Raw genomic sequence first — 17563 nt, 5'->3', positions numbered from 1 at the left:
CTTCTATATATTTGGGTGGAGGGCTACAATGCCTATATAATGAGACTTTGGATTGGATATATACGATACCGGACCTTCTATAAATTTAGGTCTTTATATAAGGCTAATTGTGTAATAACACAGAAGCTTTAAAACGAGCGTGGGTTATAGAATTCTAAATGATACAGCACTATCTTATAAGTCTAGCTTGTGTATTTATATAGGACTAGTTGTTCAATAGCCCAGATGATTCAAAGGTTTTTTTGTTTTTTTAAAAAGTCTTTGGAGAGGAATTTTATACTGTCCTATGAGGACATTGGCAGATACATATCATAAAGTGAAGAGGTATGAGGACCATTGGCAGATACATATCATAAATTGAAGAGGTAGGTAAGATCCTCCCTATTATTCAGACCCCTTTCGGGTGTAAGCAGTCTAATAAGAAGATCCATTTGGATTCTGCTTTCAAGAGGCTCTTTTCAAAATTACCCCCTCTCCATGTTCTTGGCAACTTTTGTATACCTATAAATTTCATGTCTTGTATTTCTACCATTGTGCTTCGTGGCAAAATGTTTATAAAGTGTTGTTTCTTTTTTGTTTTTTCGATCAACAGTATGTGCTCTCTGAGCCTATCTCTGAGCTTCTAGAGGTTTGGCCGATGTATTGGAGCCCACATGAGCATTCCATAGGTAGAATATCCCCGTATTTTGACATCTAATCAGATCTTTGATAGTAAATTCTTCTCACCTTGACTACTGGGTGTGCAGGCTGGACTTGTGGCCTGAGCTATCCCAATTTGCAATGGAAACTTCTGGCCTGCCCCGCTTCAAGTGTCCTGTCCGAAAGGACTTTCAGTGCAGCAGGAGGTTTTGTCACTGAGAAGAGAAGTCACCTAGGTCAAAAAAGCCTTGAATATCTCACTTTTATAAAAATGAATGAGGGCTGGATCCCGAAGGGACTGACATTGGGCGATACATTTGATTAAAAAAGGCCTGATGATGAGATGAGCTGGCTTGGGCTACAACTGGTACACAGGCTGCCCTTTTTTTTTTTGTCATAAAGCCGGAGGAACTTGCTTGACTTATCCGCCAACAACTAGTGTTCAAGCCACAAGCTTTTAGGGCACTTTATAAATTGTTTTACAAACATCAAATTTTCTGGCCGCTGCTACAGCAGTTGCTACAACAATACCCACATTTTTCCAGGTATTTGTACATTCCTAATTTTTCTGGCCTCTGCTGCTGCTCTGTGGGGTTACAAACTCAAATAAAAAAAATAAGGCACATAACAGTGATTAAACTGTTACGAATAGTACAACTTAGCACACCACTCATATCTGGTGGACCATTAATATTGAACGCAAATGGCCTACAAATTTGAAGGAGGAGGACCGACCAAGCATCCTTTATCCGTCTCTTGGTTGCCTCCTAAATTATCTCCGTGTTCCATCTATGCCATACCTGTACTCTACTTGTGCAAAAGGGTGGCATATGTGGTGTTTCATGCTGTTGTGCCTGTTGCGGGTCGTGGCCCATGGTATAAAAAGGCTGAAGGAGAACGACCTGTAATGGGTAAATTTTTAGAAAATGTTCCCGGTTCCTCTCAATTATCTCGGGTTTTTAAAATGGATGCCATACCTGTACTCGCTTGTGCAAAAGGATGGCATATGTGGTGGTGTTTCCTGCAGTTGTTTCTGTTGAGGGTGCTGGACCCCTCTTATAAAAAGGCTGAAGGAGAACGACCTGGAGTGGGTGTCCAAGCATGGTTTTTGGGGCAATTTCACTTTTCCAAACAATTATCTGTGCGGTTTCTAAAATCAATGCACGTACCAGTACTCTATTGTTCAAAAGGATGCCATATGTTCTCTTTCCCCTGCTGGTATTTTGTTTGAGGGTCCAGGACCCTCTTATAAAAAGGCCTAAGGAGAAAGAAGTGTACTGGGTGTCCATCGAATCATTTGTTTGATTCAAAATTCCCGGTTGCAACAAATTATCTCGGGTTCTAAAATCAATGCCTTTCCTGTAATCTAATTTTCAAAAGGATGCCATATGTCCTCTTTCCTGTTGCTGGTTTTGTTGAGGGTCCTGGAGCCTCTGCTAAAAAGGCCTAAGGATAAATAAGTGTACTGGGTGTCTAATCAATGTTCTTTTAGATTTCCCGGTTGCAACTAATTATCTCTGTGTTTCTAAAATCAATGCCTTTCCTGTAATCTATTATTCAAAAGGATGCCATATGTTCTCTTTCATGCTGTTGTTTCTGTTGAGGCTCCGGGAGCCTCTTATAAAAGGCCTAATGATAAAGAAGTGTACTGGGTGTCCAATCAATGTTTTTTTTTCTATTTCCTGGTTCATATAAATGATCTCTGGGATTCTAAAATCAATGCCCTTAACTGTAATCAATTGTTCACAAGGATGCCCATATGTCCTCTTTCATGCTGTTGTTTCTGTTGAGGGTCCTGGAGCCTCTGCTAAAAAGGCCTAAGGATAAATATGTGTACTGGGTGTCTAATCAATGTTTTTTTAGATTTCCCGGTTGAAACAAATTATCCCCGGGTTTCTAAAATCAATGCCTTTCCTGTAATCTATTTTTCAAAAGGATGCCATATGTCCTCTTTCCTGCTGCTGGTTTTGTGAGCGGTCCTGGAGCCTCTGCTAAAAAGGCCTAAGGATAAATATGTGTACTGGGTGTCTAATCAATGTTTTTTTAGATTTCCCGGTTGAAACAAATTATTCCCCGGGTTTCTAAAATCAAATGCCTTTCCTGTAATCTATTTTTCAAAAGGATGCCATATGTCCTCTTTCCTGCTGCTGGTTTTGTTGAGGGTCCTGGAGCCTCCTGCTAAAAAGGCCTAAGGATAAATATGTGTACTGGGTGTCTAATCAATGTTTTTTTAGATTTCCCGGTTGAAACAAATTATCCCCAAGTTTCTAAAATCAATGCCTTTCCTGTAATCTATTTTTCAAAAGGATGCCATATGTCCTCTTTCCTGCTGCTGGTTTTGTTGAGGCTCCGGGAATCTCTTATAAAAAGGCCTAAGGATAAATATGTGTACTGGGTGTCTAATCAATGTTTTTTTTTAGATTTTCCGGTTGCAACAAATTATCTCTGGGTTTCTCAAATCAATGCCTTAAATGTAATCTATTGTTCAAAAGGATGCCATATGTCCTCTTTCTTTTTTTTTTTTTTTTTTTCTCGGTATTTTTGTTTATTTTAGAAAATTTAATGCACTTATAGGTTCACTAAGATTATGACTTTGCACACTGACATTTTCCATGCAGCATTTTGACATGTCATGTGATATGACTAGAAGAATGGTATGTTTTGAATCTGCTGAGCATAATAATTAAAAAAAAATAATTTAATTTAACTTGAGTTACTAACTGAAGCATGACTTCAGGAGTCAGGCGTGGTCCTAGGAAGTGGTTGTTAGCAGATTCTTTTCAATGCAAATTGCAATTGCCACAGCGTGCATAAAATGTCCGTCACCAGTCTCCAAATCTTACCTTTTTAATGCCAATTGATATTGCCACAGATGGAACAACAGTAAATAACATGTGCGTCACCACATTCTCCAAAGCTGTTGTCAGATGTATACAAAAACACTGATAAAGTATTCCTTTCGGGGCGCAAAGAGATGGCTACCGGAAAACACTCCAGGGACTTCCCAAGAGTCGCTGTCTTGTGTTTCTGGTGATGTTGGAGACATCTGGGTAGTGTACAGGGAGGCCCAAAAGCCTCTCCATCTCTGTGCACCACAGGACAGGACGTCCTTGTCATCCATAAGCACAGGAAATTGCTGGCATTTTCCTTGCTTCAAGAAGTTCAACTTTTGTGGTGATAGTACAGAATGTAATAAACTTTGGTTTCGTACCATACTCAAGACAATCTTGTAGTTCAAGCTTCGGACTTGCTGTGGGAAACAGTGGCCTGTCCATACCAGGAAGATGATTTAGACAGAAGTAACAAGCTCTGTTTACAGGTGACACATGTTTATCGTCAATCATCAAAGGGGTTGCATGCAGAATATGGCAGATGGCCCCTTATTCACATGTTTGTCCAGAGCCACAACATTTGCAAACAGCCAGAAGAAAGGTCGGTTCTCACCAGCCTTAAGTTGCGCTTCATTTACCAAATGCTGATATTCAAAAAATAGACAAACAGTGCCTTAAAAAAGACATTTGCAATATGGATTCACCAGAGCAAGGTCATTGCAAGTACTTCCCACGATAACAAAATTAAAATGCCACAACTCCGCAATCTTCCCCTTCACATTATTATTGTCACACTCCCTTGTACTCCTATGCCCAGCTCCCTGCTCTTGTTTTTGTTGAGGGTCCTGGAGCCTCTGCTAAAAAGGCTTATGGATAAAGAAGTGTACTGGGTGTCTATTCAATTTTTTTTTAGATTTCCCGGTTGCAACTAATTATCTCTGTGTTTCTAAAATCAATGCCTTTCCTGTAATCTATTATTCAAAAGGATGCCATATGTCCTCTTTTATGCTGTTGTTTCGGTTGAGGCTCCGGGACCCTCTTATAAAAAGGCCTAAGGATAAATAAGTGTACTGGGTGTCTAATCAATGTTTTTTTCTATTTCCCGGTTGCAACTAATTATCTCTGGGTTTCTAAAATCAATGCCCTTCCTGTAATCTATTATTCAAAAGGATGCCATATGTCCTATTTCATGATGTTTTTTCTGTTGAGGCTCCGGGAGCCTCTTATAAAAAGGCCTAAGGATAAAGAAGTGTACTGGGTGTCCAATCAATAATGTTTTTTTCTATTTCCCGGTTCAGATAAATTATCTCTGGGATTCATAAATCAATGCCTTTCCTGTAATCTATTTTTCAAAAGGATGCCATATGTCCTCTTTCATGCTGTTGTTTCTGTTGAGGCTCCGGGAGCCTCTTATAAAAAGGCCTAAGGATAAAGAAGTGTACTGGGTGTCCAATCAATGTTTTTTTCTATTTCCCGGTTCAGATAAATTATGTCTGGGATTCATAAATCAATGCCTTTCCTGTAATCTATTTTTCAAAAGGATGCCATATGTCCTCTTTCATGCTGTTGTTTCTGTTGAGGCTCCGGGAGCCTCTTATAAAAAGGCCTAAGGATAAAGAAGTGTACTGGGTGTCCAATCAATGTTTTTTTCTATTTCCCGGTTCATATAAATGATCTCTTTAGTAAATACAAAATTTCTGACAGTGAGGATCTGTAGAAAGTACAATATCAATACCGTAGTATTAGATTTAAATTACATATAAACAACTCTTATTTAACATTTGTGTAAGTGCTACTCTTTGATATAAATAATAGAAAAAATGATTGTCCCACTCATTAATAGATTGTCTACTCCTGAGCTTATACTGTACTTGTAAATTTCTGGAAAGATAAGTATTTAAGGTGCAACTGTAACTCCCACAGAGCTAACTGTACTAAATGCTTGTGCTGAATCAATAGCACATATGTAATAACCTAAACAGGTAATCTGAATCACATGAATTGTTATGTGTGCCTTTAATTATACCATACGTACAGTTAATCAGAACCATTATTTATTATTATCTGTCTAAACCATTTAATATACTTTTTACAGACACAGCCAGAGCATTGAGAGATATCAGGTATTGATGTAACTGGAGTGAATAAGGGAACCTTCTTCCTGAGCACAGATATTGGAGCCTGTAATCAGCATGAACTCATATGTGTTAGGTGAGTAAAATAGATATTATGCTGACTTTAATTACTGGGAATATAGAATAGATCAATCAATAAACAAATATAACCTATTATATTTATATCTGCACTTTTCAAGAACATTTGTGTCAAAACCTTCTCTCAGATCACCTGCAACTCTACCTTCCCCTACCCTGACCCAACTCATGGAACACCCATAACTACACTTACGCCTACCTTGTTCCCATATGTGGAACACCCAGAACTCCACCAGTAAGTGTTCCCCACCTCAGAACCGCCACTGATTTGTGTGCTTAATTTCTCAGTGAGTATTATTAAACTAATACATTTTTGGCTGATTATATAAAATTAAACAACTGCAACCGCAAGCTAAGAAGTATCATAAGATCACTGCTCCTTTAGCCTTTCAAAACATCTCACACTAATTATTAGTCTGTGATGATTAATACATCATATTCTCACCCTACTGGTTGAGCATGAGCCGGGCAGTGCTGTATGTGCATTTGTTTGTGCAATGTTAAATAAGGATGGTAGATGCCACCTATATTGCCCAGAATACAGATACTTTTTTTTTCCCTTGCTGAGAACATTATCCACCTGCACCTTATTTAATGGGGCGCTATAAATTGTTTTAATCAGTAATCAGTGGTTTAGTTTATTATGATGTAGAAATATTTACATTATTTGTTTTTCTTTGTTTAAATTTGTGATTTACAGATTAATCAATTTAAAAATAAACACAAAACAGAAGCCATTGTATGTAGTGTAAATAAATATGATTTGTGTAAGACGATGGATTCCATTTTAAAGAATAAACTTTCTTTATTCCTTTTCTTTTTATGTAGACAATCACTTGAATAGTTCATAACCATTCTTCACTACAGAAAGCTTTAGAATGATACCACAAACTCCAAAAGTCTTAGACACTAATGACTATTCCCAAACATTGGGGATATCAAAACAGATATTCAAAGGAGATGAAAAATTGTCAGGAACTGGGCAGCAATCATTATATACAGAGAGTAATTTAGTCATCAAACAAGAGGACAACATTTATGACTTATCTAGTGAAATGATTATCCCAGAGGATAAACCACACACATTTACTGAGTGTTCAAAACATTTAAAAGAAGGGGACAGTCTTAAGTCTAGCCAAATGATTCATACAAATAAGAAACCTTTCAAATGTACAGAATGTGAGAAAAGATTCACATGTAATTTGCATCTCCTTGAACACGACACAGTTGTGAAACCTCACACGTGTACAGAATGTGGGAGATGTTTCAAGTGTTTTGCAAAAAGACCCACACAGGGGAGAAACCTTTCACATGTAAAGAGTGTGGGAGATGTTTCACATCAAAGGGAATTCTCATATCTCATGGAAAGACCCACACAGGGGAGAAACCTTTCACGTGTACAGAGTGTGGAAAATGTTTTACACAAAAGAGTGTTCTGAAAAGTCATGAAAGGATTCACACAGGAGAAAAGCCTTTCACATGTACAGAGTGTGGAAAAAGTTTTACACAAATGAGTAATCTGAAAAGTCATGAAAGGATTCACACAGGAGAAAAGCCTTTCACATGTACAGAGTGTGGGAAATGTTTTACACATAAAAATTGTCTGAAAACTCATGAAAGGATTCACACAGGAGAAATGCCTTTCACATGTACAGAGTGTGGAAAATGTTTTATAGATATGAGTAATCTGAATAATCATGAAAGGAGTCACACAGGAGAAAAGCCTTTCACATGTACAGAGTGTGGAAAAAGTTTTACACATAGGAGTCATCTGAAAACTCATGTAAGATTTCACACAGGAGAAAAGCCTTTCACATGTACAGAGTGTGGGAAATGTTTTATAGATATGAGTAATCTGAATAATCATGAAAGGAGTCACACAGGAGAAAAGCCTTTCATATGTACAGAGTGTGGGAAATGTTTTACACAAAAGAGTAATCTGAAAAGGCATGAAAGGATTCACAAGGGAAGAAACCTTTCACATGTTTAGAAAGTGGAAAAAAAGGTTTTTATTGAAATCAGGTATCACATAACACCAAATATTTACACACAAATAAACTTTATATACACAGTGTACAAACCTTTTTACAATTATCCTAAAGAGGACAAACTCTCTAAATAGAAGCATCAAAAAGGATCCCATTGTAAATAATACTTTCTAATCCCAGTTATAAAAGCCCCAGATTGGAAGTGCTCTCCTGCTGTCCTTTGTTCCTCTATATATGTGCACCTCAATTTCTCTCATACCAATGTGATAGAATCCAAACAGCACACAGGAATATACAGATCTGTCCTCATACTGACCAGTTTACACAACCATTCAACACTAAAGCACCCCCAGTGTTGTTTATTAATATGCCAGTGTTAGGAGTTTTTATGTTTGATTTACATAGGGGAGAAAATAATTATATTTAAAGAATAAAGGAGTCTTTATATGAATAGAGTGTTAGAGAATTATATTAACAAGAACATCAGTCTCAAATGATTGACATCTGGGAGATATATTTAATGTGCATATCATGTGGATAAACCTTTTCTTATAGTAATAGATGCTTAGCATTGTACATGTTATATACCAGAGGAATTACTGAGGGGAAACTGATTTTATTTAATGAGACACAATATCAGTAACCGGTACATACATGATCATAATCAGTTTAATTTAAATGGCTACTATAACCTACATGTATACTGGGTATGTGTAATATGTGTGTCATGTGATCATAATCAGTTTAATTTAAATGTCTACTATAACCTACATTTATACTGGGTATGTAATATGTGTGTCATGTTCTGTAACTTGATATTATGTCTGTAGATGTTTTCATGTTAGTTAGAAGCCACAAGAACTGTTAATAGCACATACTGTATATATAAAGGTAACATTATATGTCTGATAAATCCCTTTGTATCAAGAGCACAAGTGTTAGGTATATTTATACCATTGTGTGCATATATCATGTAATGCTGCTGTTTACTATATAATGATATACAATGTTTTTTTATGCAAATAAAAAGTGATTGTAATCCAGACCAGAATTTTGTGTGTTTTGTATAATTAAAAACCCAATATCACAGAATAGTAAGGAAAACATCATCAAAAACAGAAGCCAAATCTGACAGTGAAGTTGAAGTTAAACGCTGATAATTTATATAGAGCATCAATTTTACCCAACTTTCTAATTTATTTCTATTATCTAATTTGCTTTGTTCTTTTGGTATCCTTTGTCAAAGAGTAAACCTCAGAGGCTGATATTCGATTACAGATGTGCATTTAACACTCTGTGCAGCAGTGCTTGTAACTATGTATAACATTGCTATAAATGTTGTTGCAATCTCTGCTGCCTAAAGACACGTGCACACTCCTGAGTAAACCTAGGAGTACTCTTTAACAAAGGATACCAAGAGACTAAGCACAATGGATAATATAAGTAAATTAGAAAGTTGTTTGAAATATCATGTTCTATCCAATCTATTTAAGTTTAATATTTACTTTACTGTCCCTTTAACAGTACATAAAACAATATCAAATTAACCCCCGACCTACACCAACCCAGATTATTAATCACCAGCAAGACTTTATACACAGACATTTTCTGTTACTTAAATCGTACTTAAAGGGATAGGACATTAAATGTTGATTATTCAGATAGAATGTGTCCTTTTAAGACACTTTAAACTTCACTTCTGTTATCAAATTTACTTTGTTCTCTTGGTATTCTTTGCTAAAAAGAATATGTACATATTCCCAGCAGCAGAAAGTTACTACTGGGAGCTGACTGATGATTGGTGGCTACACACATGACTCTTGTCATTGGCTCACCAGATATGTTCAGCTAGCTCCCAGTAGTACATTGCTGCTGTAAAGATGACTTCAACTATGCGTTTAATCTAGTTGCAAGAGTTAAATCATAGTTATATACAATCAGTGGTACAATAATAATCTGATCTAATATATTTTTTATATCCCTTTAATTAATAACAGAAATAATTAATACAAATTATATTCTAGGTAATCAATATCTTGTTAGATTGGTCACAATGTTGTCTTCATTACGCAAGGATTCACAACAAGATAGCACAAAGCTAGATCTAACTAAAGGGACAGTAAACACCTGGAGAGTGTAATATGAACTGACTAATTATTCCTAGGAAAACAACTTTACTGTATACTTTCATTGTCTAATAGTATTGTTATATCAGCTGTGTGCCGGGATATTATCTGTGTGTCACAGACGTACAGTGACTAATAATGCAATAAACACATATAAATAACTTCACTGACTCACTATTTAATGTCTAATAGTATTGTTATATCAGCTGTGTGCCGGGATATTATCTGTGTGTCACAGACATACAGTGACTAATAATGCAATGAACACATAGAAATAACTTCACTCACTCACTATTTATTGTCTAATAGTATTGTTATATCAGTTGTGTGCCGGGATATTATCTGTGTGTCACAAACGTACAGTGACTAATAATGCAATAAACACATAGAGGTAACTTCACTCACTCACTATTTAATGTATAATAGTATTGTTATATCAGCTGTGTGCCTGGATATTATCTGTGTGTCACAGACGTACAGTGACTAATAATGCAATAAACACATAGAAATAACTTCATTCACTCACTATTTAATGTCTAATAGTATTGTTATATTAACTGTGTGCCGGGATATTATCTGTGTGTTACAGACGTACAGTGACTAATAATGCAATAAACACATAGAGATAACTTCCCTCACTCACTATTTAATGTCTAATAGTATTGTTATATCAGCTGTGTGCCGGGATATTATCTGTGTGTCACAGACGTACAGTGACTAATAATGCAATAAACCCATAGAAATATCTTCACTCACTATTTAATGTCTAATAGTATTGTTATATCAGCTGTGTGCCGGGATATTATCTGTGTGTCACAGACGTACAGTGACTAATAATGCAATAAACACATAGAAATAACTTCACTCACTATTTAATGTCTAATAGTATTGTTATATCAGCTGTATGCTGGGATATTATCTGTGTGTCACAGATGTACAGTGACTAATAATGCAATAAACACATAGAAATAACTTCACTGACTCACTATTTAATGTCTAATAGTATTGTTATATCAGCTGTGTGCCGGGATATTATCTGTGTGTCACAAACGTACAGTGACTAATAATGCAATAAACACATAGAAATAACTTCACTCGCTCACTATTTAATGTCTTATAGTATTGTTATATCAGCTGTGTACCGGGATATTATCTGTGTGTCACAGACGTACAGTGACTAATAATGCAATAAACACATAGAATTAACTTCACTCACTATTTAATGTCTAATAGTATTGTTATATCAGCTGTATGCCAGGATATTATCTGTGTGTCACAGACGTACAGTGACTAATAATGCAATAAACACTTAGAGATAACTTCCCTCACGCACTATTTAATGTCTAATAGTATTGTTATATCAGCTGTTTGCTGGGATATTATCTGTGTGTCACAGACGTACAGTGACTAATAATGCAATAAACACATAGAAATAACTTCACTGACTCACTATTTAATGTCTAATAGTATTGTTATATCAGCTGTATGCCGGGATATTATCTGTGTGTCACAAACGTAGTGACTAATAATGCAATAAACACATAGAAATAACTTCACTCACTATTTAATGTCTAATAGTATTGTTATATCAGCTGTATGCCGGGATATTATCTGTGTGTCACAGACGTACAGTGACTAATAATGCAATAAACACATAGAAATAACTTCACTCACTCACTATTTATTGTCTAATAGTATTGTTATATCAGCTGTGTGCCGGGATATTATCTGTGTGTCACAGACGTACAGTGACTAATAATGCAATAAACACATAGAAATAACTTCACTCACTATTTAATGTCTAATAGTATTGTTATATCAGCTGTTTGCCGGGATATTATCTGTGTGTCACAGACGTACAGTGACTAATAATGCAATAAACACATAGAAATAACTTCACTGACTCACTATTTAATGTCTAATAGTATTGTTATATCAGCTGTGTGTCGGGATATTATCTGTGTGTCACAGACGTACAGTGACTAATAATGCAATAAACACATAGAAATAACTTCACTCACTCACTATTTAATGTCTAATAGTATTGTTATATCAGCTGTGTGCCGGGATATTATCTGTGTGTCACAGACGTACAGTGTCTAATAATGCAATAAACACATAGAAATAACTTCACTCACTCACTATTTAATGTCTAATAGTATTGTTATATCAGCTGTGTGCCGGGATATTATCTGTGTGTCACAGACGTACAGTGACTAATAATGCAATAAACACATAGAGGTAACTTCACTCACTCACTATTTAATGTCTAATAGTATTGTTATATCAGCTGTGTGCCGGAATATTATCTGTGTGTCACAGACGTACAGTGTCTAATAATGCAATAAACACATAGAAATAACATCACTCACTCACTATTTAATGTCTAATAGTATTGTTATATCAGCTGTGTGCCGGGATATTATCTGTGTGTCACAGACGTACAGTGTCTAATAATGCAATAAACACATAGAAATAACTTCACTCACTCACTATTTAATGTCTAATAGTATTGTTATATCAGCTGTGTGCCGGAATATTATCTGTGTGTCACAGACGTACAGTGACTAATAATGCAATAAACACATAGAAATAACGTCACTTACTCACTATTTAATGTCTAATAGTATTGTTATATCAGCTGTGTGCTGGGATATTATCTGTGTGTCACAAACTTACAGTGACTAATAATGCAATAAACACATAGAAATAACTTCACTCACTCACTATTTAATGTCTAATAGTATTGTTATATCAGCTGTGTGCCAAGATATTATCTGTGTGTCACAGACGTACAGTGACTAATAATGCAATAAACACATAGAAATAACTTCACTCACTCACTATTTAATGTCTAATAGTATTGTTATATCAGCTGTGTGCCGGGATATTATCTGTGTGTCACAGACGTACAGTGACTAATAATGCAATAAACACACAGAAATAACGTCACTCACTCACTATTTAATGTCTAATAGTACTTCAGTGGTACAAAGGGTCCCCACTGTTACAGTGATTCCTCTATTCACTACATATAAACTGTAATAAGCAAACAGCAGGGAACAGTCCTATGGATTAAGGCGGCTTTATTAGAAAGATGCAGCATTATCGTGACTTTATCAGAGGCGTCTGACAAAGCGCTTGATGAGCGAAACGCGTAAGAATGGTCCTGATAATGCCGCCTTCTTTCTAATAAAGAAGCCATAATCCATAGGACTGTTTTCTGACATTTGCTTTATTTATTACTTTTCCCTTCATTATTTATTTTGCCTCATTTTCCTGTAATTTAAGCCTAAAACTTGTGTATTTTTCAGTCATGAAAATTGAAAGTGCACATAGCAGCATCACATATCTGTCCCTAATTGTCCTCAGCAGAAAAGATCAGTTTACCAACTGCAAACTGGGTAGAGGTTGTTCATTGAAAACAAATGCAGCAAACACAGTTTGCATTTTTTTCTAGTAAAATATGGGGGCCCATTTATCAAGCTCAGTATGGAGCTTGAAGGGCCGTGTTTCTCGCGAGCCTTCAGACTCACCAGAAACACCAGTTATGAAGCAGCAGTCTAAAGACCGCTGCTCCATAACCTCTTCGCCTGCTCTGAGGAGGCGGACAGAACTCGCCACAAATCAACCCGATCGAATACGACACCCCCTGCTACAAGAGCTGCTGGTGCAATGCTGAATGGGGAGAGCGTATTGCTCTCCGCATTCAGCGATGTCTGTCGGACACGATCCGCTGATCAGATCATGTCGGACAGGCATTTAATAAATACGCCCCTCAGACTCCACTGATCTATCTATTAGAGAACTACAGAAAAATGTTTTAACAACACAAAACAACATAAAACTCTTTAGAATCACATTGGTAAAATGAGTTGTGTAAATGTGTATATGATTAATATTTACATCTCTGTTATGTTAAAGAGACACTAAAGTCACAATGAGACTGATTCCTATAGACCGTGTGATTTTAAGTGACTTTCCAATATACTTCTATTATTAAATTGTACTCAGTCTTTATATAAACACTTTATGAGGCACCAGCTACTACTGAGCATGTGCAAGAGTTCAGTCTATATGAGTTTGTCACGTGATTGGTGTATGAGTCCGTCACATGGCTGATGGCTGTCACATGATTGGTGTATGAGTCCGTCACATGGCTGATGGCTTTCACATGATATAGGGGGCCGGCAAATTAAAATACATTTTGAAATCTACCTAAATTGATTGAAATTGAACAAATCTAAATCAGAAATACTCTGGCCCAGAACTCTGTAAGAAAAAAAAAAATCCTTTTAAAATAGTTTCCAAAGTGATTAAATATTTATGAATGAAATATTCCAATAATCCTAATCTCTGGTTTGAGTTAAAGGGACAGTCTGCTCCAGAATTTATATTGTTTAAAAAAGATAATCCCTTTATTACCCATTCCCCAGTTTTGCACAACCAACACTGTGATATTAATACACATTACCTATGTGATTACCTTGTATTTAAGCCTCTGCAGAATTATCCCTTTTCTCAGTGTTTTTGACAGACTTGCATTTTAGCCAATCAGTGCTGACTCATAACTCAATGGGAGTGAGTACAATGTTATGTATATGGTCCACATGAACTAGCACTGTAACAAAAGTGGTATCCTGGAAGACAGGAGAGAAAGAGGCACCTGATGGTGTAATATAAAGTGCAAATGGTGGGGAAAAACAATGAGTACAGCTGTATACTCACAAGCGAAGATGCACATCCAGTGCAATAATCAACAAACTGAGGCTTCAGAGCCGCTCGGCTGACTCAATCAACCTGGGAAGACAGCTGGGCTGTGGTAGGTCTACTAGAATCCAACTGTGCTGCTCTCTGTGCTAATGAGGGGTTAATACACACTGTGCAGCTCTCTGTGCTAGTGAAGGGTTAATACACACTGGGCTGCTCTCTGTGCTAGTGAAGGGTTAATACACACTGTGCTGCTCTCTGTGCTAGTGAAGGGTTAATACACACTGTGCTGCTCTCTGTGCTTGTGAAAGGTTAATACACACTGTGCTGCTCTCTGTGTTAGTGAAGGGTTAATACACAATGTGCTGCTCTGTGTGCTAGTGAAGGGTTAATACACACTGTGCTGCTCTGTGTGCTAGTGAAGGGTTAGTACACACTGTGCTGCTCTGTGTGCTAGTGAAGGGTTAATACACACTGTGCTGCTCTCTGTGCTAGTGAAGGGTTAATACACACTGTGCTACTCTCTGGGCTGGTGAAGGGTTAATACACACTGTGCTGCTCTCTGTGCTAGTGAAGGGTTAATACACACTGTGCTGCTCTCTGTGCTAGTGAGGGTTAATACACACTGTGCTGCTCTCTGGGCTAGTGAAGGGGTTAATACACAGTGTAGATCACTGTGCTGGTGAAGGGGTTAATACAAAGTGCTGCTCTTCTCAGTGCTAGTGAAAGTGCTAATATATATTGTGTAGCTGTAATGCACTAGTAGAGGATATGACAGTGACAATGGGCTCAGTGCTAGTGAAAGTGCTAATATATATTGTGTAGCTTTATGTATATAGTGTAGCTGTAATGCACTAGTAGAGGATATGACAGTGACAATGTGCTCAGTGCTAGTGAAAGTGCTAATATATATTGTGTAGCTTTATGTATATAGTGTAACTGTAATGCACTTGTAGAGGATATGACAGTGACAATGTGCTCAGTGCTAGTGAAAGTGCTAATATATATTGTGTAGCTTTATGTATATAGTGTAGCTGTAATGCACTAGTAGAGGATATGACAGTGACAATGTGCTCAGTGCTAGTGAAAGTGCTAATATATATTGTGTAGCTTTATGTATATAGTGCAGCTGTAATGCACTAGTAGAGGATATGACAGTGACAATGTGCTCAGTGCTAGTGAAAGTGCTAATATATATAGTGTAGCTTTATGTATATAATGTAGCTGTATGCACTAGCAGAGGATATGACAGTGACAATGTGCTCAGTGCTAGTGAAAGTGCTAATATATATTGTGTAGCTTTATGTATATAGTGTAGCTGTAATGCACTAGTAGAGGATATGACAGTGACAATGTGCTCAGTGCTCAGTGCTAGTGAAAGTGCTAATATATATTGTGTAGCTTTATGTATATAGTGTAGCTGTAATGCACTAGTAGAGGATATGACAGTGACAATGTGCTCAGTGCTAGTGAAAGTGCTAATATATATTGTGTAGCTTTATGTATATAGTGCAGCTGTAATGCACTAGTAGAGGATATGACAGTGACAATGTGCTCAGTGCTAGTGAAAGTGCTAATATATATTGTGTAGCTTTATGTATATAGTGTAGCTGTAATGCACTAGTAGAGGATATGACAGTGACAATGTGCTCAGTGCTAGTGAAAGTGCTAATATATATAGTGTAGCTTTATGTATATAGTGTAGCTGTAATGCAATAGTAGAGGATATGACAGTGACAATGTGCTCAGTGCTAGTGAAAGTGCTAATATATATTGTGTAGCTTTATGTATATAGTGTAGCTGTAATGCACTAGTAGAGGATATGACAGTGACAATGTGCTCAGTGCTAGTGAAAGTGCTAATATATATTGTGTAGCTTTATGTATATAGTGTAGCTGTAATGCACTAGTAGAGGATATGACAGTGATAATGTGCTCAGTGCTAGTGAAAGTGCTAATATATATTGTGTAGCTTTATGTATATAGTGTAGCTGTAATGCACTAGTAGAGGATATGACAGTGACAATGGGCTCAGTTACTAATTCTATAAATTTGCAACATTTAAACAATGTTAAAAAGCATCCAAATATATTTGAAATGTTTGCATTTTGTTCTTTTGTCTGGTTGGCTGCTGATTAACATGTGACATCTCTGCGTGTATTCTGGGAGATGTAGTTTAGTATTGAACTGAGCTTTGTTCCCCTCCCATTTACTTCCTGTGCAGCTGCTGCTGGGTGAGTGAGTCAGGCTGTGTGTATTGTGTGATAAACGTTTTAGTCACTTTCTGGTCTTCTTAAAAAGTTTATATTTGTTACAAATGTTGTTCTTTTAATGCATGTTACTCAGCTGCTTGTGCCAGGCAATGGGATACTAAGTGCTGTTCAACTCTTTGCATTAGTAAAGAGTTAATACACAGTGTGTAGCTCTCTGTGCCAGTGAAGGGTTAATACACACTGTGCTGCTCTCTGTGCTAGTGAAGGGTTAATACACACTGTGCTGCTCTCTGTGCTAGTGAAGGGTTAATACACACTGCTGATCTCTGTGTTAGTGAAGAGTTAATACACACTGTGCTGCTCCCTGTGCTAGTGAAGGGTTAATACACACTGTGCAGCTCTCTGTGCTAGTGAAGGGTTAATACACACTGTGCAGCTCTCTGTGCCAGTGAAGGGTTAATACACACTGTGCTGCTCTCTGTGCCAGTGAAGGGTTAATACACACTGTGCCGCACTCTGTGCCAGTGAAGGGTTAATACACACTGTGCTGCTCTCTGTGCCAGTGAAGGGTTAATACACACTATGCTGCTCTCTGTGCCAGTGAAGGGTTAATACACACTGTGCTGCTCTCTGTGCTTGTGAAGGGTTAATACACACTGTGCAGCTCTCTGTGCTAGTGAAGGGTTAATACACACTGTGCAGCTCTCTGTGCTAGTGAAGGGTTAATACACACTGTGCAGCTCTCTGTGCTAGTGAAGGGTTAATACACACTGTGCTGCTCTCTGTGCCAGTGAAGGGTTAATACACACTGTGCCGCACTCTGTGCCAGTGAAGGGTTAATACA

General features: G+C 37.1%; 1 protein-coding gene across 3 annotated transcripts in view; it reads left to right on the top strand.

Moving 5' to 3' along the window:
* LOC128659806 (gastrula zinc finger protein XlCGF8.2DB-like) overlaps positions 1–8714 on the top strand; it is a 33759-nt gene extending 25045 nt beyond the window's left edge. Inside the window, exons 1-3 of one of the 3 annotated variants that reach the window (XM_053713378.1) lie at positions 5066–5681; positions 5812–5918; positions 6512–8714. In XM_053713378.1, coding sequence (XP_053569353.1) covers positions 6936–7673 — 738 coding nt within the window. In that variant the 5' untranslated portion in view covers positions 5066–5681; positions 5812–5918; positions 6512–6935 and the 3' untranslated portion in view covers positions 7674–8714. The other 2 variants (XM_053713377.1, XM_053713379.1) reach the window with 2 other exon arrangements.
* The last annotated feature ends 8849 nt before the right edge of the window (positions 8715–17563 follow it).

This window comes from Bombina bombina, chromosome 5, assembly GCF_027579735.1.
Source record: "Bombina bombina isolate aBomBom1 chromosome 5, aBomBom1.pri, whole genome shotgun sequence".
Classification (NCBI taxonomy): Eukaryota; Metazoa; Chordata; class Amphibia; order Anura; family Bombinatoridae; genus Bombina; species Bombina bombina.
The sequence above is the reverse complement of the archived record's forward strand: the minus strand, read 5'-3'. Positions and strand labels throughout refer to the sequence as shown.